This window comes from Natator depressus, chromosome 13 (genome assembly GCF_965152275.1).
Source record: "Natator depressus isolate rNatDep1 chromosome 13, rNatDep2.hap1, whole genome shotgun sequence".
Lineage (NCBI taxonomy): Eukaryota > Metazoa > Chordata > Testudines > Cheloniidae > Natator > Natator depressus.
Genome location: NC_134246.1, coordinates 19,034,324 through 19,050,329, shown reverse-complemented (window position 1 = coordinate 19,050,329; position 16,006 = coordinate 19,034,324). Strand labels below are relative to the sequence as shown.

The following is a 16,006-nucleotide window of genomic DNA, read 5'->3' as shown; positions in this document are numbered from 1 at the left end:
ATGTCCCAGATTTCATGGGATATCAGGCTTGATGTTAAGTGAACTGTTACTGATTACTCCAGATACTACCTTCCTTACAACACATTGCAAGAGTTTGTGTTTTTGTTTTTGATGAGACAGCTTACATCTTCTTCATAATATTCATAATTATCACAGCCTGATGACACTGCACCCCACACCCCCAGAGACACCCCCACCCCCGCCCCATTATTAGGGAACAAGGGAGGGCCGGGATCATGGATGAGATTTAAGCTGCCTCCTTGGAACTCACTTTGCAAAAATCCTTCATCGCAAAAGGAAGAGGATCAACAATAATTCCCTGCGACGGAGAGTGTGTTCAGTGTTGGAGGAGAGTGGGCATATCCCACTACAGGGGAGGGGGGCGGTACAGAGCGAGCTCTTGAGAGCTCGGCCGGCTGCTGCTCGCCCCGGGCTCTGCACAGCCACCAAGCCCTTGGCGAGGCAGCTGTCCCCGGGCCGGGGAACCAGGACTACAACGCCCAGGCTCCGCCATCCCAGCGGCAGTAGGCAGGGCTGTAGCAACGTGGCGCTGTGCAGCACCACCCCCTGGGTCAGCGCTGCCGGGCGCTAAGTGGGGCTGGCGGGGCAGGGAAAGTTTCTGGGGCGGGAGTTTCTGGAGGGTTTCGAGCCGGATCGTGGCAGGCGAGGCGTGCCCGAGCCTGGGGCACCCAGACAGGGCGGGGGGCACCCCTCCCCAGGCGAGAAGAGTGCAGGACTTTAGTGGCTGGCTGTCCGGGGATCCTGGATGTGGATCCCCGGTTCAGGGACGGGGATCCCCTGTCCAGGGACGGGGAGCCCCGCTCCTCTCCGGGTCTGGTTCAGAGCCCCCCTGCTCAGGGCTGGTGCTGCAGCGGGGGCGGATCCCCCCCAGGCCCAGATGATCGGAGGGACCTGAATCAGCCGGTTTGGGTTTTACTGCCCACTCCCTGCTGGATTGTCCCTGGCTGTTTGGAAACAAACTTGAGCCGAACTCCCCGGCCTCTCGCATCGCCATGGGTAAGTGCCATGTCCGCCCGGCGATGGGCTGGGGGCGCAGCGGGGCGTGCAGGGCTGGCTGGCTCGGGGCGGAATGCAGGGGGCCGGGCTGGGGGTTGCTTTGTCACTCGCCTGCGCTGGGGATCCCGCTTTGCTGCTGCTTCTCTCCCAGCCCCAGTGACCTCCTCCCCCCAGCCCGGATTTCGCAGCCCGCCTGGGGGAGGGGAATGGTTTAAGGAATGATGCTGCCTGGCCGGATTTGTGGGGGTGGAGGAGAGATGGATCTGGGGGTGATGTCCCCCCTGGAGTTTTGGTGCTGTGAAGGGGGCTGGGTTGAATTCACACATACACAGCCCGGAGGAGGGATCACTCCGTTACCTAATCAATGACAGGGGCAGAGAGGGCAGCTTCCCCCCCTCCGAGCCGGAGGGTTCAGATTCCGTGGCCCTCTCAGTCCTTGGGCTCTCTGCTGAGGCTGCCACCGGTTGGAGCTGGTGGCTTTTGTAATAGGGATTCTTGTACTCTAGGAATGGGCCTGAGACCCATCAACCCATGTCCCAGATTTCATGGGATATCAGGCTTGATGTTAAGTGAACTGTTACTGATTACTCCAGATACTACCTTCCTTACAACACTGCCACGGATTTCCTAAAGTCCTCTCCTCTCCCTCTTCTGTAGTAGCAGAGAACCACTGTCATTCATTCTCAGCTGGCTAATTAGATTAACTTAATCCTCATACCACCCTCACAGTCAACTCTAGCACACCAGTCTGGTCTCCATTTTCAATAGAGGCTAGTGATTTCAATAGAGGCTAGTTTTGGGTGCCAACTTCACACACCTTAAAAGGGCTTGATTTTTTTCAGAGGGTGGGTGCTCAGCGCTTTTTGAAAATCAAGCTCCTGTGGGCGTCTCTAGGCACAGAAACAGAGACATCCAAAATCATTAACCCCCTTTGAACATAGAAATCACATTTTGTTTTGTATTGGTAAGTTTCAGACCATTTTTAAGGCTTTGTAGAACCAGAACTCTATAGTCAGGCATGAGCGTGCAGGGTGCTGTACCTCAGGGGGCTGAATTGTAGCTGTGTCTTTTTTTTTTTATTGCTAACTGCTTGCGGACAGGAAGCACCAGACCAGAAGTCTTATGAAAACGTAGCTAACAGAAAGGATCCGAAAAACAGGATGAAATTTTCACACACACAAAAATTGTTGAACATTTCAAACTGATTTTTGGCAAAATTTTGAATTTAGAAATCTTTTTACCAAATCTCGTAGCAAACTTATTAGGCCAAATTCTCCCCTGTGCCCTAGCCCCTTAATGCCACTCTGGTGATATGAAGGGGAGGAAACAACTCCTGGGGAACTCCCAGTGAAAGAGAGTTCCCCAGCCACTGAACCAAGCTGCTGGAACACTCTCTGCCAGCCCCCCATGTATGGAGCATGGCCAAGGTCTGGGGCACTGGCAACTCACACCTAGCACACCCATAAGGGGGCTTTGCAGTCAAAGCATCAGTTAAAGCTGCTCAGAGGCACTGATTTTCGCCAGAAGCCACTGCTTGCCCTTAGAATACAAGGAGCATACAAGGTGGCTTAAAGCCAACTTTGCCCCCAGCCCCACTTCCTGGGCTGAGTGCAGGACTGGAACAACTGAGAATTAAGACTAGTTATTAAATTTTTTGTTAAAGGAAGTTGCACGGATTGAGAGTGTTGGCACTGGTCTTATGCAAATAATGTCTTTAGCGGTACAAAAGTCAGTTTACCTGAATCCTGATCGGCACCACCAATTACTATTCTAGACCTCAGCGAGTGCACACTTGACAGAGAGGCATCGGTGAGACTCACTAAACTTTCCCCCCTTGTGACATTAAGTAAAGAATCAAGAGAAGAGTGCAAACATGAAAGCCAAGTGCAGGGACACATGTCGCTAAGCCCCCCTGACAGCATTGCAAATGACTGAATAGCAAGCTGGATTTAAATCAAAGGTCATAAATCGTTAGTGCCCACAAAGATAATGAGAAGTACAGTAGAATGGCCCTGTCCCCTTTCTGTTCTTATTGAGCAAATATTGTTTCTAATTATCTATATTACATGTGTGCAAGAAGTGATTAAGTGTAGGTAACTGCATGGAGGGTGGTTTTTGGCATGTATCAGGAGTGACATAATGAATACAAATGGCATGACAAAACGCTACAGAATAAATATAAATGTAAATATAGCCTTTACTGAGAAATAACCTTTACTGCGTACTGTAATTAGAAGCTAAATATAGACACTTCCTGTAAAGCACAGACTGCAAAACATCTTATAAAGCTCTAGTTGAGGAAACTTTTCCATATTTCAGTGGGTGTTTCCATAATTTGTTTCCCATAGTCTATTTAAAATAAAAGTATTTTAAATTAAAGCAAAACCAGTAACAAAGCATCAGTGTCACATGCTGGAAAACAGCATATCACAGAACAAACTCCTGACTAAAAGAAAAGGAGTACTTGTGGCACCTTAGAGACTAACCAATTTATTTGAGCATGAGCTTTCGTGAGCTACAGCTCACTTCATCGGATGCGTACTGTGGAAATTGCAGAAGACATTATATACACAGACACCATGAAACAATACCTCCTCCCACCCCACTCTCCTGCTGGTAATAGCTTATCTAAAGTGATCATCAAGTTGGGCCATTTCCAGCACAAATCCAGGTTTTCTCACCCTCTGCCCCCCCCCCCCCACACACACACAAACTCACTCTCTTGCTGGTAATAGCCCATCCAAAGTGACCACTCTCTTCACAATGTGTATGATAATCAAGGTGGGCCATTTCCTGCAGAAATCCAGGTTCTCTCACCTCCTCACCCCCCTCCAAAAACCACACACACAAACTCACTCTCCTGCTGGTAATAGCCTATCCAAAGTGACCACTCTCCTTACAACGTGCATGAAAATCAAGGTGTGCCATTTCCAGCACAAATACAGGTTCTCACCCCCCCCAAAAAAAAAAAACAAAAACACACACACACAAACTCCTGACTGCATCTCAACATTTAGGAGAAATAGGTCTTTTGGAGTGATGAACATTATCTGTGCTATTATTATTGGTGTTGCCCAAATATCCCAATCAGGTTTGGGGCCCTATTGTGCTAGGTGCTGTACAAACACAGATGAAGTGACAATCCCTAGCCCAGAGAACTTAAGGCTTTTGTCACAAAGAAATATGCAGAGCCCAAGACTGGCCAGGAGAACTAATTCTCTATTACAAGCCAATACATTTTAATACCACTGCCCAAATTCATCCTTATTTTCCACTTGTCAGGTTCTCCCACAATAGTTTTTTCCTTCTATAGTGCCTCTCATCAAGGCTCTCAAAGCACTTTACAAATACTAATTAAGTCCCACAAACACCTCTTCCAAGAAGGTAGCTCTGTATTATTATCCTTATTGTACAGAAATGGAAAAATGAGGCACAGAAAAGTTAAGAGACTTGACCAACGTCATGTGTCACATCAGTGATACAGGCAGAAATAGAATGAAGGGGTTCTAATTTCTGCGACCATTGGAGAACACTCCTGCCCTAATTTTACTCTCATAGGCTATATATAAAGGCCTGGTATCCTGTGTGGGGCATTAGACCTAAATGATGAGACTGAGGCCCCAGGATTTTGTGGCAGGGACCGAGGGATTATATAGCATGGCCAAGCACTCTACTCCTAACTGCCCTCCACTAGTCTAGTCCAAACCATTTAGTATTCTTTGTGTATCTGATTTATTCTGATATTAAATTCAGGGCTTGTCTAGATACAGAAGTTGAACTGAAATCTGGTTAGTTAAACCAGTGCAACTTTTGTGTATGATCTCTCTTATATTGTCTTCATGCTCGTTTTATTGGTTTAACTTGCTCCTGTACATTTACCCACACAAGTGAAACTGATATAAACCCAGTTTAAACTGACATAAGAGAGTACACATATAGAGTCATATCAATCAGTGTAAAATCATGCCATTAATTAAAATGGTGCAACTCTGTGGATAGACCACACGAGAAAGTCTGCTTTCACTGAAGTCAGTGGGAAAGCTCCCAGTCAGGCCAGGATTTTATCCCAGGCCTCAGTTTATTTTGTGCTGCCCCACTGTTTTATTTTCAGTATGGTTCAGCTGCCTGTACTGACCATACCTACCGGCCTCGTAGAGATTGTCATGGCAAAGCTGGAGCTTTTCAGCATCCAGGAAAGTGTGGGCAGTGGCTTTGGGTTTTGGTACCAGGGGACAGCTGAGGCCTTTGGTAGGGGGATAGGATGCACTTCCTCTTAGCCTCCCCCTTTTGGACAGAGGTGGAGGTGGCTTTAAATCAGGGGGTAAGAGGGATTGAGCCACTATTCCAGCAGCCTTTGATAGCAAGTAGCTGTGTGCCCCTACATGCACTCCCAAACATTTTCCATTGCATTCAGCAATGAAAAACAAGCTCTATGTTCCTTCTAAAATATTCAGCAGCCAAGAGTTAATGCTGAAGTTTAAATCAGCCTCAGACTTAAATTAAGGTGACTGGAGCATTTCACACCCCTCAGAGCACACACCACCAACCTGGTTTTGCATTCCGTTTGGCTTTCTTGTGGTGATAAGGGCTAGAGACTTCTTTTTAGTTAATGAGATTCTGGAGCATAACTGTGCTGCAATTTCAGAATAATCCACACTCCTGCAGCAATTTACCTGCACACACATAATCATGCAATGCACAGGGGCCTGGCTATATGATACCACTTATCTGATGAGGAGACATTAAAGGGAAGTCCTTGAGATCTCTGCCTCTGTTCTTAGCATTAGTAAAGGGACTTAAAAATGGAGATGGTCAGAGGAAAGAAAGGGGACACAAAATCAGTTAGTTTAATATTGTGTTAGCATAACACTGTCTAGAACCTCAGTACCCTGACCTAGAATTTCTGATGGAAATAATTTACCACACTAAAAGTCAGATACAGTAAAGTCAGGTTTTGGAATGGGGAAGTTTGGATCTAAAATACTGGACGTCCCTTGTAATGAAAATATGATGGTTGGACAAGGAGCAAGGATCTTCTCAGGAAGTCAGAGTTTATGCTGGACTTTAGGGGAATGGAATACATTTTCCCCAGGAAGGCCTGACCGTTGCAGAGAATTAAGGAGGGATTAGGTAAGAAGTTAGAGGAAATGTGGTAACAAGCAGCAAAGGGCTCACAGGATGGCCCAAGTAGTCCTTTCTGGCTCTCTGGTGTGAGAGTTAACAGGCAGGGGTGTCAGTATTCAGCACATAGAAACAGTAACTTGCTCCTCTGATGATTTATTTGTGAAATTCCTAGGTGGTGAAAAGAAGCCACACGGATGCTTCTAAGTTGCAAACTGAGGACTGAGCATCATAATGGTAACACAACCCACAGAAAAATACAGAAAGGAGAAAACTACATCCCCTGGCTGGGAAGTTGTTGAACATACAAAATAGTTTGGACAGTCTAAGGGGGAATTACCCTGGCTTCTCCACTATAAATCGGTGACTTCCAATTATAGCTAAGTCTTACCTGTGTTCACACAGGCCCACATTTTCAGAACTGTGAGCACAAATATGTGCGCCCCTTTCCATGACTTAAACTGCATGCACAGTTGTGATGCCTGAATGCACACTCATTGTAATTCCATAAATACATACCCAGACAAATGCTTGGTTGTTTATAGGCATGATTATCACAATTGTACACCCAGTTGTTGTAATTGTTTGTGTAACTTAGGTGCGCGAATGTGCATGCTGAAAACCTGGGCCTCCTTTTATCAGAACAGCTTTCTCTATTTTGTGTAACTAGAGAGTTTTCATTATAAAGCCAGCAGAGTGAATCTTTGAAATCCCACTGTTGCTTGCTTGCTTTCCAGGTCGTGCATTGCTGGTCCTCCTGTTGCCTGCAACAGTCTCTCTCCTGGGTGGGTTAATGTTTGGATATGAGCTGGGGATTATCTCTGGTGCCTTACTGCAACTACAGATGGACTTCCACCTCAGCTGCTTTGAACAGGAAACCCTTGTGAGTTCCCTGCTCATTGGGGCTCTCCTTGCCTCTTTGGTTGGTGGGATCTTCATTGACCGTCATGGAAGGAGGAGGGCGATACTGGTCAGCAACCTAATCTTGTTGTGTGGCAGCCTCATTCTGACATTGGCAGGATCATTTATTTGGTTGGTATTTGGACGTATGACTGTAGGGTTTGCAATCTCTGTGTCGTCCATGGCATGCTGCATCTATGTCTCTGAAATGGTGGCTGCACATCAACGAGGGCTGCTGGTGTCTCTCTATGAAGCTGGCATCACCGTGGGCATCTTACTTTCATATGCGCTCAACTACATCTTCTCAGACATGGCTGAGGGATGGAGATATATGTTTGGATTGGCTCTTGCACCGACTGCCATACAGTTTTTCAGTATCCTGCTCCTCCCGACTAAGCCTGTTGTATTAAACCTATGGGACTGTGACTCTCAGAAGGGCCTCATTCAACTGAAGAACAGTGAAGATGGAGAGGAAGCAAAGCTAGAGCCATGTAAGGAGAAGCATTATTCCTTTCTTGACCTTTTCAGGTCTAGAGACAACATGAAAAGCAGGACTCTGGTTGGCCTGGGATTGGTGCTCTTTCAGCAGTTCACCGGGCAACCTAATGTGCTGTGCTATGCTTCCAAAATCTTCCGCTCCGTGGGATTTCAGAATGATTCATCAGCTGTCCTGGCTTCTGTGGGGCTCGGGGTGATGAAGGTGATTGCAACATTCGTTGCAATGGTTTTTGCAGATAAGGCCGGCAGAAGGGTATTACTGATTGCTGGGTGTGTAGTGATGTCTGTCTCCGTCACTGCTATTGGCCTCACCAGCTGGACTGTTCCATTGGATAAGGCCAGAGACTGTAAGACTGCCACAGAGCCCAATGCTTCGTACACCATAGCACAACATCCCATGCAGCCAGTATCCTCCCAACCAGCTGTGTTGTACATCCCACGGACTTCAGCTGCTGGTGAAAGTCAAATGAGTCCCAGTTTTGCTCTTACCAGACCAGAGGGCCTTACAAAAGCCTTTGCCAGTGCTAGAAACAGAGAGATCATTACAGAGACTTCCCGCACTCAGAAAATGGACCTGCCAAGTCAGTCCAATGAAGAGATGGTGCAAAGCACAAGCTCTCCTTTCAGTGATACTCCCAGTAGGGAACATATGGTTTTAAATTGGATTACTTTGCTGAGCATGATGGCCTTTGTGAGTGCATTCTCAATTGGATTTGGACCAAGTAAGTATGGCGTTTATACATGCTCTGTCTGCCATAACCCATAGTATAAAACCACGACTGATCTTCACAATACTCTGGAAACATTTGCTATGTACCTGCTTTACAAGGCAGCTGAGGGTCCCGCAACTGAAAAAATACCCCACACTCACGCCTACCTGAATGATTTCATACCGCTCCAGCCCTGCATATTGGAGGTCCGGTACAGCATCAGTATAAGGTTCCCATACACATTACCTCTTCCCTGAGTTATTTTATTTATAGCTTTTTCTCTGGTGCTCATCGCTATAGAAACTGGGTACCTCACAAACATTGAGCTGATCGTCACAACACCCCTGGGAGGCAGGGAAAAATTATTAACCCCGTTTTACAGATGGGAAACTGAGGCACAAAGTGACTTGCCAAAAGTCACCCATGAGGTCAGTGGCAGAGCTGAGAGAAGAACCCATATATCCTGAGTTCCAGTCCAGTGCAGCATTCCCTTCTTCCTTACTCTAGCTGGCAGGTCCACTCTAGGCTTTAAAATATATTTGGAAATCTGACAGCACATAATAAGAGAAGGAAACATTGGCTTGAAGCTACATCTGGAATTTCATGTGTTTTTTTAATAGTTACTGTTCACTGTCCAAAAGGCCAGTATACATCAGTGCCTCACAGCACGAAATTTGGTCCCTGGGTCTGCATGGCCCTATCAACCCTCTGCATCTCTTCTGAGAGAGTCAGCAAAGGTGACAAGTCATTACTGCCAACTGGGGTGTGGGTGCCCATCCACTAGGAACTGGAGTGAAATTATCAATTCATTTCACAGGTGTTACCAGACACTTGCCACTTGGCAATGGTTTTTAGTCATAACTCGCCTGGACCACATTAGATAGGAGATCCGCAGTTGAAAACTTAAGTATCGCACACCCAACCTATCCTCATTCCAGCTGCCTTTTATTTTAGGCAATGAAAGCTGTATTATACTTGCCTAAATTGATATTTTGAATAATTTTAAAATTGAATCATTTTTGCTTTTTATTTATTGTTATTTATAGTTACCCCTTTGAAAGTATCCCACTAACATCTGCTCTTTGACTGAATTCCTCGCATGAGCACCCAGATTTGTTACTGCGGGGCTGCTTGTGAGTGCTAGCATGCTAACATTTATTTATTCTGTTTTCAATAATATTGAAGTTTTTATTTGTGGGAAAAGGAAACAACATCTACTGAAGTTAAAAAGATCTAAGTAAAAAGACAGTAGGTCCACGGTAGGCCTCATAAACTAGACAGCATACCTTTAAGTTGTTTTATGCCATCACATACGGTTTCACAAAACACTGAATTATTTCTGGGACATACCTAGATTATATACTGAAATGTCCTGCACTCTGTGACAGGTAGTGGGGTCCCTTGGAGCTTAGGAGAACTGAATTCTATTCCCAGCTCTGCCACATACTTCTGTGCAACCTTGGGTACGTCAGTTAACCTCTCAGTGCCTCAGTTTCCCCATCTGCAAAGCTGAGCTAATACTACTTATCCACCTGTGTAAAGCACTGAGCTCCATGACTGCAAAGCACGGTGTAGGGGCCCAATACTGTTCTTATTATTTTTAAATGAAATGCATGTAATAGAAACAGCTGCCTAGAAGTAAAATAGACACACGACTGGGTAAGTGTTAGGTGTGATGCTCCAAGACTGAGTTGCATACGTCCCACCAAGTCTAAAGGGAGCAGCCATCCCTGCTCATCTTTCCGGAAATGGCCGCCCTGCACATGAGAGACACCCTCTCTGTGTGTACTGTTCCCATCTCCACAAGTGGTGTCTCTGATTTTAGACAAAATGTAGCTCTGTCTCCTGCCTTTATCCTGCTGTTTAGAACTGAGCCTGTTTATGTCCCAAATGTAGCTTCATGTAACTGGGTTTTTAGGAGCTTTTCTGCAGGTTCCTCCTAAGTCGCTCTCCCTGGGCCTTTGTGTGTAGTTTGTCTCTGTATTTGTATTTTGTTCCTCCACAAAATAGGAAAGATGGGATTTTAAAAAACTCTCAGCCTTGGCATCTCCTGTTGAAGTCAATTGGAGCTTTAACATTGAATTAAATGGGAGCAGAGATAGGCCAGTGTTCAGCCCTTGTAAAATCCAACCCTAAAACTTTCCCACACCCTTTCACACTAAAGGTGCCTAAAGATGCTGTGACTTTCCCTCTTTCCTCTCTGCAGTGATATGGCTGGTCCTCAGTGAGATCTATCCTGCTGGAATAAGAGGAAGGGCCTTTTCCTTCTGCAACAGCTTTAACTGGGCTGCTAATTTACTGATCAGCCTCTCATTCCTTGATCTCATTGGTATGTATAGTCCTCATTTCCTGTTTGCCTTTCCAAATGCAGTCCAAGCACTCTTCTGTTCTCTGCTGTCAGGGTACTAGAATCAATCAGGCTGCCAATGTTCCCACTGGCCACAGGATGCTGTGTGGGGATTGGGCATCATTTCAGGCTACTGGTGGTTAGGTACTAGACAAAAGGGCACTATTCCTTGGTCACTCTGATAGGAGCCAGGCAGATTTTATCTCTGCTATAAGTGGCTCCCTGTAGCGTCTGTGTCGTCCATGGTGATAAAAACAACATAGCTTTTGCTTAATTCTTTCACATTGGGTTATTTTGTGATGTGAGCAATGGAAATGTACTGTCCGAGTGCAGCTAATCTGAATCAGTCTGGAAAGCACGAAGTTTGCAACTTTTGGAACCCTTTGCTCTTCAACTTTTCTTGCCAGCAGAGCTGTCTGATGAACTAGACTGAGAAAACCATCAGATACTGCCTGGCCTCTGGAGCTGAGGTTAATCCCTGCTCCTTACACAGCTCTGGCAGGCAGAGAGACTGGGATGTCAGTACTTCAGAGTTCTGGAGTTGTGAGCTGTCTTTCTCATTGGCTGATTCACAATCCAGGCCTTGTGTGTTTCTCTGCTATGTTTTACAGGCTTCTCTAAGTACAGTGGCCCCACACAACACAACTGATGTTTGGTCAAGATACCAACTTGCTTCATATGCCAAAGGACTTTAAGTGCAAATGGTGTTATCTCTTGTTAACCCTTCTCTCTTTTTAACCTGTTTTTGTAGATGCCATAGGCTTGTCATGGATGTTTCTTCTCTACGGAGTAGTGGGAGTGGCAGCTGTTATATTTATTTATCTTTTTGTTCCGGAAACGAAAGGACAGTCTCTAGAGGAGATAGACCAGCAGTTCTCAAGGAAACGGTATGTATACTGTGGTGCTGGCTCTTTTCCAGGTCAAAGGGCCCTATCCTATTACTTTAGTAGGGGGTCTTTGTAAAGTACATGAAGGATCAGGCCCCCAGTCATTCATCCGAAAAACAACTGATCTGTGTTATTAAGGGCATGTCTACACTACAGAACTATGTTGACCTAAGTTATGTCGGCATACAGCCACCTCAATAATTAAATCACTTTTGCATGTCCACACGATGCTCCTTGTTTTGGTAGTGCATGTCCTCACTGGGAGCGCTTACGCCAGTTTAACTGTCAGTGTGGGGTATTGTGGGATGGCTTCTGAAAGCCAGTAACAGTAGATGTAAGCAACACAGTGTCTACACTGACACTGCATCAACCTAACTACATCGACATTGACGCTTTGTCTCCCGTGAAGGTAGAGTTATTAAGTCAGCGTAGTGGGGCAGTTACACCAGCAGGAGCAAACTTTTAGTGTAACCACTTCCATAGTTAGGTCGACGCAAGGCAGCTTATGTAGACGACGCCTCAATTCTGAATGAGATCATCCACACAGATGTTTAATGCAGTTTAACCAATCCAATTTAAATTCACACCTCTAATTAGTTTGGATTAACTTTCCTGAGTATTCCTGTATAGACAAGTCCTTAGATTGATAGCTAGTCAGCAAAATGTCTGTGAATGAATCACTAAAATCTGAATTGTCTCCTCAGTGGTGAGGAAGATTGATTTGTGCTGTTTATTTATTTGTACTTGATTCATCCCGGAGAATGAGTCTAGACTGGACAGTTTCACATTCTTATTCTCAGACACTATTGCAGTAGCGACAGGTCAGGGCTGAGGTGCATTAACAGACCCAGGGGGAATTGGGGAGAAAATTGCAGGGATTGCTGCAGGTCATCATTGAGGTGCACTCTTAGCCAAGCTATGTGGGGAGCCCAGGACTGGACTAGGGGGCATCACAGATCAGGATTGAAGGCCATTGCAGGAGATGCAGAGGAAAGACTTTAGTCTGCCATTTACACCCTCCTTATAAATTAGTAGAGTCATGGATTTTTAAGCCACAAGGGACCATCTAGTCTGTCCTCCAGTATAACACAGGCCATAGCTTTTCACCCAGTACTTCCTGCATCAAGCCCATAACTTCTGGTTGAGATAGAGCATGTTTTTTAGGAAGATGCCAAGGATGGATTCTGTGCCCACCATGAGTTGAGAGGGGAAGAAAAGTAAACACTAAAACACTGATAACAGCAGCTGCTCCTGGCTGACCTTAGTCATTGTCCAGCAGGTTGTTGAAAGGAAACACATTCAGGCAAAGATTTGGAAGAAGGGGAAACTTTGCACATGCTCAGTACCAAAGGGTGGAGCACTCCAGCGCCTCCTGAAACAAGCCACCTGCATCGAGTGACACTGTCAGGAAACAAACAGGGTCTGTGACAACAAGAGATTTATTCTGGATAGCTTCAACATAAGGCAGTCACTGGCTCGAAGGAAAAGCCTTGGCACAATAAGCCAGCGCGCTGAACTCATTGCAGTGCCTTGAATCTTGACACACAGATGTTAGCGATGCTGTAGATTGTGTCCCTATATATATGTGCTGTATGTATAGACAGTAGCGTTCTGGACTCTGAAGAGGGACCCTCTCATTGCTTTGGTATCTTTTATTATTTCAGAGGTTGGAACCTCCCACTGTTTGTTGATGTTTTTTCTATTTGAGAAATAAAGCACAACTTTTGCCAAGAAGTCCGGATTCTGTCTCTCTGCACTATCTGTGCACAGAATATTTATTGTCCTAGTTAAGAGACCTGCTTGCTTCATTACTGATGCACAGGCTGTTCCATGAGCATGTCGAAGATTTAACAATTTGTATTATATATTCTTCGTTTTTTAACTTTTGAGCAGTGCCATGGAGTCTGCCAGGTAATAAACAATCTAAATAACTGCCCTGACTGAACAGAGAGAATTATGCAGCCACTGCTAGTCCACAGGGCTATGGGGCAATATGTTCCAAAACGTAGGGGCCAAATGTTCTACGTAGCCTCCTCCTAACTGATTCCACAAGATTTTTTCACCTACACAAACGGGTATTTGTTTGCACACCTCCTGGGTGTGGTGTTCTGTCCCATCTAGTGGCACCGAGACCACTTACAGAGAGAGAAAGAGAAAATGAGTCTGTTCTACAGCCTTAGCTAATGGCCAGCTGGCTTTTAGCTCATGCAGTAGAGGCTCATGCACTAAGCTCCTGAGGTCCCCGTGTTGATCCCACACGACAACAACCGGGGTCTGTCAGCGTTACACACATTTCCCCATTTTGCACACACAGAGGTTCTTTTGCATGCATGGACACGTGTTTTGCTTGCACAAAAGGTTGCGGGTGTGCTGTTTTCAGGCACTTTTTTGAAAATTTGGCCCCAAATGCTGGTTTTGCTTGTTCATTTTATGCATAATTTTCTAAAATGAGCCCCTCTCAAATAGTCTCCTAAGCACATGTATGTCATTCAAAATGACACCATTAATTGATACCACAATCACCTCCTCAGGCAAAAGCCAGTGTCTTGGGCTCTGTTGGAGCAGTGGAGGAAGCAAGTCCCAAGTTTCAGTGCTGAGAATGAAAACCACTAGGCAGCTCCATAGTGACTAATGTATTGTTACCATCTGCCAATTGTTTGACAGCCTATATGAAATGAGTCTGAGTTCAGCTGCCAGTGGAGAGGTGGCCACAACAGCAAAACTGCCCACGCAGCTGCTGCTCCTCTTGAGTGTCTCCGCAGAGAGGGGAAGGGTCACATGGGCCATGGTGAATGACCTCCTTTCCTACCTCTAGCTGGAATTCCTTCATTGATTGTACCATTCCCCTTCCCCAAGTGACCTCCCTTGTCAATAGGAATGCTTCATTATTTCAGACTTTCACATCCTCCTTTCATCTTGTGTTGATCAGACAGTAATTTCAACCCTTACACTGCCCGGGGGGGCAAGTCCCAATGCCATCAGGATGACTGCAGAAGCAGAACAAGTGCAGAGAGTTCTGAAATATGCCTTTGCTCCACAGCAGAGCTCCACCCCGCGGAACTGGAGGCTCTGACTCCAGCCACAGTGTCTCTTTCTGATTAATCATTCATGCAGTCACTTTCTCCCCATTTGACGTAGTGGCCTTGTCATTCAAAGTCCCTCATTCAAATCCATCCTGAAAGCCCACTTCTCTCACCATGCCTGCCAGAGACTAGCTGGCTGATACCATGACTGTGGAGTTATTGGGGATCATCCATCTGTCTCTTTGCTGACAAAACCTCACCCCCACTCTGGATTATAAATACTTTGTACTATCAAGACAAAGCCCATCACTCTCAGGGTTTCTGGCTCATTTGCATGCCATGCCTCTTCCCTAAACCTCCATCCCAGTGGCTGCCTGCTTCTATTCTAGGTTGTAAATTCTTTGGGGGCAGGGAGTGGGCCTTATGTTTGGGAAGCACCTAGCACGCTGAAGTGCTAATGAAGACTAACTAGTCATCCTCCATGAAAGCCACAGCAAAGTAGGACAGAAGCAGGGTCTCCCAGCAACCGTGATCCTCCTGAACTCAAAGGCTTTGGAGGATAGAGTCTTCCCAGCAAGAACATCTCCCCATATCCAGGCTTGGAACTAGGGACTTTATTTTCTAAAATCATTGAGTGCAGCTGGTCAGATAATGGTTATAGATGTCTGCTGCTCTTCCTTAGAGTCACTCCTATACACACACCTGTGTCCTAGAGCTCCTATTACCAATGTGAGTTCCAGTTACCACACACAGCCCCTGATGAGTCATGGAAAGGGAAAGTCTTTCACTGAGTCTCTGGGCTGGGATTACAAGGGGTTCGTGGGGGAGGGTGACACTGTTTTACTTGGTAAACCACCACCTTGATTTCATGCTGAATGTGATGTACCAAAATCATTGTAAAGACTTTGCAGTGCAGACAAAGGGGACAAGGAATCTTCCCTGCGTCACAGAAAAAATGGGCATAAAGTAGTGGGATGTCAGGCCACTTGCTGAAACTCCCCCTTTTCAGTCACCATTCCCCATGGTACAAACACAGCCGCAGCTCCTGTGAGCTCATTAGGCTTTCATATTTTTTAAATGTTTATTCTGACACTATGAACAGGTTACACTGCCAGCCTTGCAGGGCACGTCTTGTCTTCTAAACTGACTGCATTTGCATAGCCTAGATGGGAAGGCTAGCCCGGTGGTTAAGAAACTAGCCTGAGATTCAAGAGAGCTGGGTTCAAGTTTTTGGCTCTGGCACTGATTTCCTATATGACCATTGTCCCTGTGCCTCATTTTCCACATGTGTAGAATGAGGATAATTCTTCCCTGTCTCTGCAGGGTGTTGTGAGGTTAAACTCATTTAAGTCCAGCGTGGCTCATTTCCTTTTAGCTCTAAGATATGGCTATACTAGACAGCTGACAGTGGTGCAGCTGTAAGCTCTCTAGTGTAGCAGCTCTAAACCGATGGAAGAGAGCTCTCCTGTCGACTTAATTAATCCACCCCCAATGAGTCGGCAG

The 16,006-nt window shown here is 45.9% G+C and overlaps 1 protein-coding gene across 3 annotated transcripts; it reads left to right on the top strand.

Annotated features, from left to right (window-relative positions):
* Nucleotides 1–434: 434 nt before the first annotated feature.
* SLC2A10 (solute carrier family 2 member 10) lies at nt 435–13,206 on the top strand. 3 transcript variants are annotated; one of them, XM_074969634.1, is made up of 5 exons: nt 435–1,017; nt 6,876–8,258; nt 10,453–10,575; nt 11,345–11,480; nt 12,757–13,206. In XM_074969634.1, the coding sequence occupies exons 1-5, from the start codon at nt 1,014–1,016 to the stop codon at nt 12,854–12,856; spliced, it is 1,746 nt and encodes a 581-aa protein (XP_074825735.1). In that variant the 5' UTR covers nt 435–1,013; the 3' UTR covers nt 12,857–13,206. The 3 variants fall into 3 exon arrangements, with proteins under 3 accessions (XP_074825735.1, XP_074825734.1, XP_074825733.1); XM_074969633.1 differs by lacking the exon at nt 435–1,017 and adding an exon at nt 6,314–6,375 and having other exon boundaries at nt 12,760–13,206; XM_074969632.1 differs by lacking the exon at nt 435–1,017 and adding an exon at nt 6,314–6,375.
* The last annotated feature ends 2,800 nt before the right edge of the window (nt 13,207–16,006 follow it).